The sequence below is a fragment of the Lepisosteus platostomus genome, chromosome 6, assembly GCF_059453375.1.
Source record: "Lepisosteus platostomus isolate fLepPlt1 chromosome 6, fLepPlt1.hap1, whole genome shotgun sequence".
Lineage (NCBI taxonomy): Eukaryota > Metazoa > Chordata > Actinopteri > Semionotiformes > Lepisosteidae > Lepisosteus > Lepisosteus platostomus.
This window is the reverse complement of record NC_142616.1, coordinates 56,550,191-56,564,619: the sequence shown is the minus strand read 5'-3', so window position 1 is coordinate 56,564,619 and position 14,429 is coordinate 56,550,191. Positions and strand designations below refer to the sequence as shown.

The following is a 14,429-nucleotide window of genomic DNA, read 5'->3' as shown; positions in this document are numbered from 1 at the left end:
AATGTGATACATCCATGACACGTGTTTCTTGCCGACAGCTAAATCACTGAAGTACACTTCTGCAAGAAAATAAGTCCATTATCTGTAATTTTCATATGCCAGCTGTGGCTTCAATGGAGGCCTGCTCCAGGAGCACAGTTGCTATGGACAACGCAACACCAGTAGTTTGTGTCCAGACGGAAGATTTAATTTATTTGAGTGCAATGGCTAAATTGACGCACTAGCTGCAAAACAGTCTTTGGTCCTTGTGCTTAAGAACAAACGCTTATTTTTTCCCCCCGGTAGACCAGAGATGGACTTGGATAAGAATAAAGTTGAGGTCGCATAATAATTTTGACTGTGAAGTGAAAAACGTTTGGGTAGGTAAAGCGCTCGGTGCCTAGAATGACCGTGCGACTCTCTCGTATACAGTGCCTTGCGAAAGTATTCGGCCCCCTTGAACTTTTCAACCTTTTGCCACATTTCAGGCTTCAAACATAAAGATATAAATTTTTTATTTTATGTGAAGAATCACCAACAAGTGGGACACAATTGTGAAGTGGAACGAAATCTATTGGATTTTTGAAACTTTTTTAACTAATAAAAAAATGAAAAGTGGGGCGTGCAAAATTATTTGGCCCCCTTGCGTTAATACTTTGTAGAGCCACCTTTTGCTGCGATTACAGCTGCAAGTCGCTTGGGGTATGTCTCTATCAGTTTTGCACATCGAGAGACTGAAATTCTTGCCCATTCTTCCTTGCAAAACAGCTCGAGCTCAGTGAGGTTGGATGGAGAGCGTTTGTGAACAGCAGTTTTCAGCTCTTTCCACAGATTCTCGATTGGATTCAGGTCTGGACTTTGACTTGGCCATTCAAACACCTGGATACGTTTATTTGTGAACCATTCCTTTGTAGATTTTGCTGTATGTTTGGGATCATTGTCTTGTTGGAAGATAAATCTCCGTCCCAGTTTCAGGTCTTTTGCAGACTCCAACAGGTTTTCATCCAGAATGGTCCTGTATTTGGCTGCATCCATCTTCACCTCAATTTTAACCATCTTCCCTGTCCCTGCTGAAGAAAAGCAGGCCCAAACCATGATGCTGCCACCACCATGTTTGACAGTGGGGATGGTGTGTTGAGGGTGATGAGCTGTGTTGCTTTTACGCCAAACATATCGTTTTGCATTGTGGCCAAAAAGTTCGATTTTGGTTTCATCTGACCAGAGCACCTTCTTCCACATGTTTGGGGTGTCTCCCAGGTGGCTTGTGGCAAACTTTAGACGAGACTTTTTATGGATATCTTTGAGAAATGGCTTTCTTCTTGCCACTCTTCCATAAAGGCCAGATTTGTGCAGTGTAAGACTGATTGTTGTCCTATGGACAGACTCTCCCACCTCAGCTGTAGTTCTCTGCAGTTCATCCAGAGTGATCATGGGCCTCTTGGCTGCATCTCTGATCAGTCTTCTCCTTGTCTGAGCTGAAAGTTTAGAGGGACGGCCAGGTCTTGGTAGATTTGCAGTGGTCTGATACTCCTTCCATTTCAAGATGATCGCTTGCACAGTGCTCCTTGGGATGTTTGAAGCTTGGGAAATCTTTTTGTATCCAAATCCGGCTTTAAACTTCTCCACAACAGTATTACGGACCTGCCTGGTGTGTTCCTTGGTCTTCATGATGCTCTCTGCGCTTTCAACAGAACCTTGAGACTATCACAGAGCAGGTGCATTTATACAGAGACTTGATTACACACAGGTGGATTCTATTTATCACCATCAGTCATTTAGGACAACATTGGATCATTCAGAGATCCTCGCTGAACTTCTGGAGTGAGTTTGCTGCACTGAAAGTAAAGGGGCCGAATAATTTTGCACGCCCCACTTTTCATTTTTTTATTAGTTAAAAAAGTTTCAAAAATCCAATAGATTTCGTTCCACTTCACAATTGTGTCCCACTTGTTGGTGATTCTTCACATAAAATAAAAAATTTATATCTTTATGTTTGAAGCCTGAAATGTGGCAAAAGGTTGAAAAGTTCAAGGGGGCCGAATACTTTCGCAAGGCACTGTAGGTCAACCTGTTTAAAGGTGCCCTGGAAAGAGGCTCAGTGCATCAGAGCAAGCTTGAGGTGCAAGGACAAAACAGTATAAAACTACTACAGGACCCACCTTTTGGTACTTGTCCCACCAGCGCTTCACCTGTCTGCACTGCTTGGCAGGCGGTCTGGATGCGGTGTGCATGTGGAGTCTGGACTGGGAGTTGAGCTGGACTGCACACAGGGTGGGAGGGAGGACTCTCTCAGGGAGTATCTGCACCTTCGCTTGTCTGATCCTGAGAAACACATCAGGCATGTTTCAGTGTCCATGGCTGCTTGTAGTGAGGAACACACAGGAACAGCTCAAGATCTCCAACAACACACGAAGACCAAATGACCACATGCCCTTAAGGAACCAGTGTTCACACCATTACTGTGTTTTTACACTACATTTATTTCACTTTAAAATGTCTAGATTGTTCTGCAAATTATTTAACCTTTTCGAATTTGTATTAATGTACCATCCTGGATCATGAGTAAATAACTGTGTACAAAAAAAATATATATATTCCTTTACATTATATCACAGTACTCCTATGATCTATTCTATTCTAAGGAAACCATAGCAAACAAAGTCAAACCACAGTTCATATGCAAAAGTACTATGTTAAATCTGCTATGGTACTGTACATGTACTGCCAAATTTATTTTTTCCTTTACAGAGATAAAAACCTACATTCCTTGTATCTTTCATTCTCTCAGTAAAAAAGTCACAGTTGGTGAATTAATTAGAAAAATGCATGAAATAATAACTATGTATAAAAGCTTTATAAACAGTTAGGCTGTCGTGACTGACCTGGTTAGATATCCTTTTGAAGGGTCTGTTCACATATGACTAAACTGTTTACAGATAGCCTAATTCTAAAATGAATCACATCCATGCATTGTCTAAGTGCTTGCTCCCCCAGGTGAGAAACAAGGAGCCTTGGAGCTATGTTGTTGGGAGCTTTCTCTTCTGGTAGGGTTACCCTTGGCAAATTGGTCTAAGGTATGGGGCTTTACAAAGAACGATCCAAACTAGACACCTCTGATGGTTTCAGTAAAAACTAGGAATCTGCTCAGAATAGGGATACTAGGACCCATCTCTGGAGCCAGGCCTGGGACAAGAACCTGGTGGCTCCACCAACTACATAACCCTGCCAGTCTCAGCCCAAAATGGCTACATGAAGGTAAAGGATGGGGTTTGGGTCTGAGAGACACATCAAGCATGTTCACATTAAGCATGTTCACCTAAACTAAAAAGTCTTTACTAAGGTTACAAAAGTACAGGAACATGTGCTTCATAGATTAGTACGAGCAAACTCATTGAGTATTCCCAATTCATCACCGACTGTCAGTGTGCCAACTAATTACAAAAAGTTAGATTAGACTATCTGAACAATGCTAAGCGATGCAGACCTAACTGCACAGTAAAAACATTTCAGCCCACAACAAATAAAAAAAGAAACTGGCTCTTACACACTTAAAAATAAGCAGTATTTAAGTCATCAATTTTTTTAGGTGTATGAATAAATCAAATCTGTTCTTTTCATGTATATAAAAGCTTATTTCAAAAATCTTTTGTTGAGGAAGAGCATGTTTTATTCACACAAGCATGTAGTGAACAAAAGCAAAACTGATACCTATACTTCTCTTTTGATTACCATTATATGACAGATAATTATGACACACACAGTCAGAATTGAGCCCCAGTTTCATCATTTTTTAAATCTCACATTAACTATTCAAAGTTATTTGTTTTCATTATTTTTGAAAGAAAACAAAAACTAGGTTTCTTATACTGCAAAGGAATAAGTAATAGGTTTATTCCATGCTGAAAAAAAGTCTCAGAGTGGCAGGTTGGTTTTCAGGAGCACAACACAGCCTGTATTTATCCTTTACGTTTCCTGACCTTAACAATCCCCAGATATCAATCTTGAAAAACTGAACTGAACCACAATTCAGACCCACACACCACTATCCTCACCACAATCCCAACTGAAGACAACTGTACTAGAAGAATGGGTTAACAATGGGCTGGAAATTTTTCAAAATATTTTGGACCTTGTGAAATACAGGCCACATCCTGATTAAATTGTTCTTGCTGCTTGCAAAGGGCTAGCAGATTATTAGGTATGAGTTCCTAATCATCAAGTAAGCGTATGAACTGTCCAAAGCAATTTGAACACCACTGAAACCTATCACATTCATATATATACACTGTATACAGTGGTAAAGGTACAACTTTACACTTTGAATGCAAAATCTGAACAAGAAACTGTGCATGAAAGTAATGTTAGATAACTCCTCGTGTGGTGCAAAAATCCATATGACATGTTATACAGCCTCCTCACATTGCAAGGGTAAAAATAATTATAACAACACAAGAAAACGTGTGCACCTTGCAAGAACACAAAGCAGAGAATAAGTCTCTAATAATACATAATGACGTCTAGACATTCACTCTTGAATTTTTAAAGTTGATTGAATAACTGCTAGAAAATGAAGTTTATATCTGAACATTCTGGCCTTATCTAATAAGCAGTTTTTCCAGCTCCCCCCAATTCCCTTAAGATCCACACACAAAAAAACTGGTGTCACGTTGAGGTACAGGTGTTCAGGTAGATAATCCTCAAGTGTGTGAAAAACATTGCCAAGATGTTACATAACGTATTCATCCTAGTTTTGCACATGGCACAAGGCTGTCTTTCATCCCTGCATCTTAAAATAGTCCAGGAAGAAACTGAAAAAAAATTGGTTAACCGGTGCCTTGCAAAAGTATTCACACCCTTCCAATTATGTCCAGTTTTGCTGAATTACAAATGATGCATATTTTTATATCAAAACTGGATATAATTAATCAAAACTCAAATATTCTAACACTTAATCAAATATCAGAAAAAAAACTGCAAAGAAAAATCCAGAACTAATCATCCCAAATCCAAAACTTCTCATTGATTCTGTGAGTTCCCACACTACAGCAATTTACATAAAAATAAAAAAGTTCATCTTCTGTGACTGGATCTCCTCATATAGAAGCTGATTAACATCAAGCACACAAATGTAGTACAGAGTGTGATTTTACTCAAGATGAAAGGCTATATTGGTTGCATTTTTAACATTTAGCTCTATAAGCATTATATAGCTTTTTTATAAAAGCTGTAGGTATAATTTCAGATCCCAAAAGATAAAAGTCAAATTGCATTTAATAAGTGAACACATAACGAAGCCAGATAAATCTGTGACAGAAACAATGAGGCTTTTTTGTCAGCTATTCACGAATATTTGGCAAGCGTTTCTGAGGAAATGAATTCAGAATGGACTGGCAACACATTCATTACTTTCACTAAAGTAAAACCGGCTGATGGCAAGATAAATGCAAATTACCTTTGTTTAATTTCAGATATAATAGGTGTACTTAATCATTAAATAGCAAGGCGACTCAATTAAGGACAATTTTTTATTTGCAATGATAACCTGTAGACCTATTTTAACAGCAAGTCACTCATGTGAGTACTGGAGCAATTAGAATAAAGTACCTTGCTCAAGGGTACAACAGAGACATCCCACTTAAGAAATGAACCCATGACCCTCCAATTAGGAGACCAAAGTCCTATCCGCTACTCCATGCTGCCTGAACATGATACACACTGGTCCTATGGTAGTGCTTCAAATACACAAACGAATCCAGCTGGTCAAACATTGCAAATTCTGAATGCATCACAAATAACTTTTAGATAAAATACTTTCAAAGGGAAAGTATGTTAAGTCTTCTTCTTAAAATACGACAAACTGAAAAACTCTGAGAAAACACTAAGTTATCCAAATATGTTCAATAATTCTGGCAAACATTGCATCTTTCATGGAATGAAACCTGTTGAAACTGAAATCTCCTTGTATCCATACAAGCTCCAATATCCTCAGTGGATTAATTGGAGGCAAACTTATCATTTAATTAATTTAGAATTTTCTGAGTTTACCCACAGTGAAATCAAGGACACTTCTCTTTGTCTGTCTAGCATACAATGATAACAGGAACTGCTCCCCATAGACATAGAAACACCACTCCTTTGTGTGGGACCACATGCTCTGCTTTCTGTTTGAACTTACATGCTTTGTGCCTTGAAGCACTCAACTCTATGGAAACATGTACTTCGAATACAAATTTAGGGGTCTTGTGCCACCTAATGGTAAACTACAGTACGACTTCATAAATGTACTATAGGAACCAATTTCTTAAGTAACCAAAACTTTAAATAAGAAATTGTTTCAATACCTTAAGACATCAAATGTATCTTCAAGTAACAGAACTTATAGCTGAAATAGCACCTATTGCAAATAAGTAGGCTTGTGCTCAACCACAGTTTTCTTGCACATCGAGTGAAATTTAGGCATTAAGCGTTTACACACCGAAAATTACATTCATGAATTTACGTGTAATGTTGCCTTTTATGTACAGTGCAGTGTCTCCAAATACCACTATACCGTACATCAAAAAATAACTACACAAATCACAAACAAAAGATTAAAGAATCGTTTCATCATTTGTGATACACAATTTCCCCAATTATAAAGCATTTAACTATAACAGGAGAGACAGGAAGTAATGATGCAAAACTCAATGAGCATAAGAGAAAAAAGAAAGAAAAAAACAGGCTAAGAAAAAAACAGATTGAAAGTCCCTGAATCTAGAAACGTTGCTGTTGTGGATTATTTCTGGCCTCTATATTAACTGTGTACAGCCTATTATTTTATTTGACGGCTGTTCTCTATCAAGGGCAACACTTTTAAAAGATCTGCTCTAACATTCGGGCTAATGTGAATGTTAATGTGAAATGACATGAAAGTGACGAACCACTTTCATGTGTGGCTACAAACACAAGTGACTTGTTTGAACCGCATGGTGGTTAATCAGTAATGTATGGGAACCTACCTGCTGTCAGAGTCTCCCCCTGAGGGACTGACCCCACCATTACAGTCCTTACCCAGGCCGTGCGGTGGCTCTGTGACTAAGGATCTGCCCCTGTGCCTGGAAGGTTGCCGGTTCGTATCCCATGGCCAGCAGAGGAATCCTACTCCATTGGGCCCCTGAGCAAGGCCCTTAATCCCAACTGCTCCAGGGGCACTGTATAAATGGCTAACCCTATGCTCTGACCCTAAGCTTCTCTCCCTGTCTGTATGTCTCATGGAGAGCAAGTTGGGGTATGCGAAAAGACAAATTCCCAAGACACGAAATTGTATATGGCCAATAAAGTGATCTCATCTTACCCATCAGCCTGTGTTCTGATCTCGTGCACCTTGAACCGCTGTCTTCCCACTGCCTTCACCTTGACAGTTTCGATGCCATACTCCTGCTCCTCTCGATATGCATAGATTTCTGCTGTCGTGCCGAACTCTGCCTGTCTGTCCCCTGCATCACTGAGACACGAGAGAACACACACTGTTACTCCAGTTTATCCAACAGCAGCCACAAGACCTCTTTGACACTAACACTGTTTTGTGCGTGGCGGATCCTTTGTTTTTGCCATTCACACAGATTTTTGCCAGGCACTTTAGCTTCCTCTCACCTCCCAGAGACCTACATAGACCTGTTAGCTATGAATGTCCTTTCCTAGTGGTCTTCCTGGTGTAGACTGGCCAGGATTAGGATCAGGGCAAGTGTTTATTCCAGTATGACCAGTATGGATGATGTAAATTAATTAGAATCAAATGAGCATGACAGGTCACATAATCTCCTCTTAATTTTAGTCATTTTGATGAGATTCAAAGGCCATGTAAAAATGCCCTAGATGAATGCCTGTTGCTTGCTTTTAGCATTAAAAGTTAACCCTCAATTCAACTGAGCTTAAAAATATAAACATTCATCCCTGATTTTCCAGGAATGATCCATTTGATACTTTGAAGTCACTCTGTACTGCACATATCTGTTAAATCCCCACCTTGAAATGAACAGTGGAATTAAGTTGCACTCTGCTAAAGTTGTGAGCGTCTACTGGTGGTGGGAAAATATGTGATGTCACAGGATATTAAAAGTAATGCACAGTACAATCATACAATAAATATTACAATGGAATCATCCATTCATTTCTAACCTCTTTAACCACTACAGGGTTGCAGGGAAGTCAGAGCCTATCCTAGCAAGCAAGGAAAGCCAGGTAGACCCTAAATGGTTCGTCAGTCCATCACAGGGCAGACACACAGAACCAAACATGCACACACTCACAACAATTTCCCAGAAGCTAATTAACCTACCAGTTGAACATACTATACAAACTCCATGCAGATAGCACCCCAGGTCCAGAATTAAATCTAGGGCCCCATTGCGAGACTGCAATGCTAACTACCACTCCACTGTGCCACCCCGATTAATCATTATATCTAAAAAAAAACCTGCCAGGCTATCAAATCCCAGATACGATTTAAAATGTATTTTCCCACAGCTGTGATGTCTCAGCAAGAAGACAGTAGAACCATGCTGCATTGTGCCAGAGGGAAGAGATCACTGCACTGGTCCAACTGTACCTGTAAGCAAGCACAGCGAAGGTCCTGTCCTTCTGGATAAGGTTCCTCATCAGGCTGACCTCCTGAGCCCTGAACAGCTGCAGAGGCAGGGTCTGTCCAGGGATGAGCATGACTGCTGTGTGAGGCAACACTGGGATCATCTGGCAGCTGTCCTCATCGTGCACTGTCCGTCCATGGAACTCCTCCATATCCATGCCCAGGTACTGCAAGCCAGTGGACAGACACCTTCAATTTCCTGCCAGCATTACACTCCTGCTGGAAGATCTAGCCCTCCTAAATTTCAACCCAACCTGATTGCTGTCGCCTGTCCTGTTTTCCCTTTCTAGCTTCTCTTCACAAGTGTTTTCTGATTGATATTAATGATGAAAACTCCTTCATTTTTGTAGGAGTGTTACTGATCATTATCCCTTCAAAAAGATACATTATGGGCTGGATTTTTGCCTATAGCCTGCAACCTCCAATTATCTAAATACTGTATACCTACTTGAAAAACAATAAAGATCTTAATTCTCCACTCATGCCATGGGGACTGTGAATTATAGCAACTCAAAACTAGCACTGAAAAGATAAGTGAAAGCATACTGGATGTACTACGTTCACACTAGGTCTTGCCTCACACAAGAACAAAAAAACTTTCTTCGAATCCAGAAAGCACAAAAAGCAAAAGCAGAAAATTGAGAATCATCTACTGTATCTCACCAGACACTGCCTATAGGCATTTTCCTTGTCAATTGTTATAGTACATTTAGGTCCATCCTGTCTCCTTTCTTGTGAAACACCTCTCATTTAGGGATTCATCAAGCTCATCCAGAAACATTCACATGCTGCAAGAGCAGCATGTTAAGTAACCAGGCTCTTCTTACAAGGCATGAGCTAATGAGTAAGGATCTGTGAAGCAGTGTGGTAAGATTCCATTATATTTGGTATGAAACCTACAGCATGTGAAGTTGGGAGACTGGGGTCAAAGTTGATCATGTTTGGTTTTGCTGCTCCATCACCGTCATGATCTTCAGTTTCCATCTCAGCTTCATCTTCCTCTTCATTTTCTAAACACAAAAAAATGAACTAAAATATTGCTCATACTCAATGATACCTTTAACACTATTATCTTGTTTCTCAGAATTTCAGCTAATTTGATATTGGTCATTGTAATTGTTATGCCAGTCACTTTAGTATCTACTTTCTAGGCAAACATTAAAATCTAATCAATACAGGACTGCATGACTTCGTTTTAATACTGTGTGTTACAGTTACACAAAGTAGACAAGGGTGTTTAACCTACATTGGTTATAAGACATAATGCACAAGAATACAGATCTTACTGTAATATTCTGTATTATGCAAGACCAAACCTTTTGATAGGTCTTTGATTTAATTATTTCCCGTACACACAAGGACAGCTATAAACAGTCAAATGTCAGTTTGTAACAGCTAATTATAAACACCCTTTATTTATTTTTTTTAGCAATAATTATTGTAACAGCTTGACGATATACCATGACTTGACAAAAATGGCAATGCTTTGTGCAGAGGTAATTGTTTTATGCGCACGAGTCAAAACGGTAAGCCAGGTGCAGTATGTTACTGTACAATTTATTTTTTTAGCTCATATCTAAACTGCAACACTTCATATTTACTGTAACATGTCATGAGAATGGCCTCGTGCAAAGTGAAAGCGAAATTAGGCAATTATGACGCATATAGCTGCTGCACGTTTTTCAACCTTTTGCTAACTCACAGGAAGCTTAGGTCAATCAGCTGAAACATGTATAACCCCCGATTTTTACCCGGTAAAAGCTCTAACTGGTTTCCCATGTTGTTGTTGATATTCCGGTCTCCCCCTCCCTCCTCGTCAGCCATAGTCTCTGTTTACACTAAGGTGCACCCCGGCAGCTCAACAACTGAGGTTAACACACCAAGACTATAAAATGTACGACGAGCTTCTTTGTACTGAACAGAGACATCTAGTGGCGCTGGCGGCGGTAAATTTCGTGTCAACAGCTTTGCCCAGAGAGCAGTTCTTTTCGCAAAGTGCTCCAAAATGAATATTTGACTGCGATGTAAATTCATAAACTGGCTAGGATATTTGGTTTCATAACCTGCTTTACGGACTAATTCTGATTTTTAGCCATATAGCTCACTAAAAAGTATATTGGGTCTTAAAAGCATGATTCATGTAAGGACGAAGACTTTCTTGAAAGTTGCATTGCAAATCAGATAGATATCAAAGACTGCAAAAACGGCAGAACACAATTTCAGCTAAAATTCAAAAGGGGTTTTAAGACAACATATCATATAACTGTAACCTGGAATTATGCACAATACGTCAACTGCAACTTGGAGAAGGGAGGGAACATCAATCTTAATGTATATCAAACGGACTTAGGTTCAGCTGTTAATTATTTGTTTCTTTTTGAAGCAATACAAATGCATTTTCTCTCTTTAGTTTGAATCCATAAAAAAATCCAAACAAGTGGAGGGATAAAAGCGACCGCAGACTTTTACTTTAAGGAATTATTAGCACTCTTAAATCTGTAATTGCACTTCCAGGTCAACCCGATACTGAAAACAGTCGCTATGGTGCTTTTTTCCCAGAATTGCGTGAAAATTATTTTATCACATGGGCTTGTAAGCATTAAATAAGAATCTTCCTTTTTGCACACGCAGGCCTTTGGTGTCAGAATCATCACTGAAGATTACGAGGGTCCTGTTTGAAAGTTTAGGACGATTGGAATTAAGTTGTGAGTACCGATATCTTCCACGTTTAGAGCAACTATTCATGTAAATAATTGTTATTTTCATAAAATGCCAATCAGGTCTGACAGACTTGTCCTCGTGTTCTTTTCCTGCCGCATGCGCTGTCAGTTGAAGTTACAGTATTAGCTTTGGAGAAAAATGTTGCTTGCTATGGTGATGTGACTTCCCACGCGTGTTGACATTTTGCAGCTGTTTTCTGTGAAGCGCTGCTTCGTCTCCGACAGAGACGCATTGGACGGAATGTGAAACCCGCAACGTTGCTTTATTTTCCTAGATTGATTTCTTCCTGTTCTCCAAACAAATTAATACTCACTCGAGAACATCAATTAAGGGTCGAACCAGTGCTGTCCCCCTAACCATTTCTAATTTTTGTACTGGCGCTACACCAATTTGATTTTCTTAACATTCGCTTCTACTCATTTGTGATATCAGAAGTATGAAAGCTAAGTTCTTTTGCTCCCAGACCCCTTCGAAAATACATTGTAGATCATTTGAGAACAATACGGAATTTAAAGTTTTGTTTGTTTTTCTTCTTTTACAGTATTTATACTAGAGAAAAAGGTGGAAAGTACATTTTTAACAAAGGAAACCTAAACATTGTTATTTTTTAGCTTAAAACATCCTTGTTCCTAGTAATTTCATTTTTTTGTTTCATTTTTTGCAATTTGACATAAATGGTTTGCATAAATAAGGTCAGTTCTGTCACTAGGTTTACTCCTTTTGTGGACGTACTGTGCGAGGTTGCGGTGACGAGTCTCTTACCAAGGCAACTTTTATGCAGCGACACGCAAAGACTGCAGTATTAATTCATCCATTTACTGCTAAGTCAAGAATTTGACAACTGGTTAACGTTCACGAAACGCTTACAGTAGCTAAAATCCTGAATGTATCTGTATGTCCTTCTCATTGAGGATCATTTCTAGAAATGCAATGCTCTTTTTTTATTCTTACTCTAAAACACAATGTCTTTTTGTTAGGCAATGAAGGAATATTTCCCTACTGTATACCTGGCTATAGTTTTGTGCCAGGTATTGTCTGTGGATCTGACTGATGCAAAGAGGGATTATTATGAGGTTCTGGATGTCCCCAGGACTGCCACAGACAGACAGATAAAAAAGGCCTTTCACAAACTAGCAATGAAGTACCACCCTGATAAAAACAAGAGCCCAGAGGCTGAAGTAAACTTCAGAGCGATTGCTGAAGGTAAGGAGTTAACTAAACTAATACAGCAGGCATGACTTTATGCATCAGTTATCATTGGTTTCTGTTGATTTGCCATTATTGTAGAAGGTCAGGCCAAAGTCAAGTAAGCTACACTAGAAGGTTTTAGTGCACTGTCCTGCTCTTTACTCACTTGCCTTATGACAACATTTAATCAATAGCAATTTACTAGTAGAGGAGTGACGAAATGGAATTTTCCAAAACATTAGTTTTCCAATTCAAGTACCACGAAAAGCCTAAAAACATGAATACAAATGAAAAGCCTTGACTTCTTTATCATGTTTACCAAATGTAGAAGTCATTTGGAAGAATGGCAGAAGCAATTTGTATTTCATTCTTCTAAAAGCGTACTCTGAATGTCTGACAGTGAACCTTCAGTAATTATTGAGAGGCACTGGGTGTCTATGGCCTCGCTCCAGTGAGAATAAAACATTGGTTTTGTCTTTACATATGAGCTGAAATAATGCTTTTATTCTGTACTAATTCTTAAGTACCTTTACTAAGATGACCATTAGTTGAATTCATATGTACTTTGATGCAAATATGCAGAAAGGAAAGGTGGACAAAACCTTCATTGTGGAGCTATAAGAAGAGACTGTCTTAAAAAAATTACAGTGCCTCAAGGATTGAATGGTTGCGAAGTACTGTACTGTAAGTCTAGTCAGTTTTGTGGGCTATGAAGCTGCTGTTTAAGAGCTTCAGGAAAGAAAAAAATTCAAAAATATAATACGAAATCCACCAAATTTTCATCAAAAGCTCAGAATTCAATGGTCTTTTGCTGAAATGATACAGTAGTAACACAACTTGGAGGGATAGATATAGGGGCATTTGTGTTTTTATGCTTCTTAGATTTAAGCATTTACAGTGTGCTAAGTGCCTTCTGATTTGTAAGGTAGCTTGAGCAGAACATGAAAATCACAACTTTATTTTTTCCTTTTTGTAGCCTATGAAGTGCTTTCAGACGCTGAAAAGCGACGGCAGTACGATGAGTTTGGACACCAGGCTTTTGAGCCCGACCATGGAGATGGAACTGACTTTGGCCAGCAGTTTTTCACCTTTAACTTTGACGATTTTTTCCGCGGCTTCCAATTTGATGAAGACATAATGTATGAGATGCCAGGAGAAGACTGGGACTCCGGGGAAGAATTTGTAGATGCACAGCAGCATGAGGGACAGAGCTATTTTAATGGCGAGTTTGGCCACCATGATTTCTACGATCTTTTCCGAGATCCTTTTGATGACATGAACATGAATGTGTATTTTGACGATGCTTCTCTCAACAATCAGGAGCCGGAAAGCTTTTGCTGGATAGATCAAAAATTGGATGGCAGCACAGTGAGGATATGTGAAGGCGATTAACAAATTGAGGGGTTAAAGATTGCTAACTTGGTAGAATTGTTATTTAATTCACTGTTTAATAAATTGTTAACCTGTATTTTTTGTATGTTTAACAGTCATTGTGTTATGTCTGACTTAATGGAGTTTATAATGAAAGTTTGGGTGGGATCACCATAGCCAAGTTCAATCAGCCTCAGCTGTCGGTAATTTGTAATCATTCCTGATGCCTTTTCCTTGCCTAAAACATTGTACAAGTTAGTTAATCCCCTTCCCTCCCTTGCATATTTCTTTTCGCATCCCAGATCCACCCCATCTCTGCCTTTACAGCTGCCCCTTAGCCATTCCATACGAGGGTCCCAGCCTCCTCGTCCTATGGCCAGGAGGTTAGCCCTCAAGCCAAGCTGGCTAATCGAAATTGTATTGTGACTAAAACACTCCACAAACCGTTCCGTCTGCTTAATTCTTGGGTGTTGTTATTCCTAGTGAATATTACTGAATTTGGTCATACACATTAGCAGGCAACATAAATGGAGTTTATAATTGAAGT

General features: G+C 39.2%; 2 protein-coding genes across 4 annotated transcripts in view; one reads left to right on the top strand and one right to left on the bottom strand.

The window, feature by feature from the left end:
• The window catches only part of crbn (cereblon), a 30,288-nt gene extending 19,778 nt beyond the window's left edge, over positions 1-10,510 (bottom strand). For both annotated transcript variants that reach the window (XM_088636461.1, XM_088636462.1), the window contains exons 1-5: positions 10,354-10,510; positions 9,503-9,612; positions 8,567-8,769; positions 7,313-7,462; positions 2,139-2,301 (exon numbers count right to left, since the gene is read on the bottom strand). In XM_088636461.1, coding sequence (XP_088492587.1) covers positions 2,139-2,301; positions 7,313-7,462; positions 8,567-8,769; positions 9,503-9,612; positions 10,354-10,426 — 699 coding nt within the window. In that variant the 5' untranslated portion in view covers positions 10,427-10,510. The remainder of the gene's footprint in view (positions 1-2,138; positions 2,302-7,312; positions 7,463-8,566; positions 8,770-9,502; positions 9,613-10,353) is intronic.
• Positions 10,511-10,530: 20 nt separating this feature from the next.
• On the top strand, positions 10,531-13,979 carry LOC148661941 (dnaJ homolog subfamily B member 9). 2 transcript variants are annotated; one of them, XM_088636463.1, is made up of 4 exons: positions 10,531-10,548; positions 11,234-11,307; positions 12,301-12,526; positions 13,488-13,979. In XM_088636463.1, the coding sequence occupies exons 3-4, from the start codon at positions 12,304-12,306 to the stop codon at positions 13,901-13,903; spliced, it is 639 nt and encodes a 212-aa protein (XP_088492589.1). In that variant the 5' UTR covers positions 10,531-10,548; positions 11,234-11,307; positions 12,301-12,303; the 3' UTR covers positions 13,904-13,979. The 2 variants fall into 2 exon arrangements, with proteins under 2 accessions (XP_088492589.1, XP_088492590.1); XM_088636464.1 differs by lacking the exon at positions 10,531-10,548 and adding an exon at positions 10,608-10,626.
• The last annotated feature ends 450 nt before the right edge of the window (positions 13,980-14,429 follow it).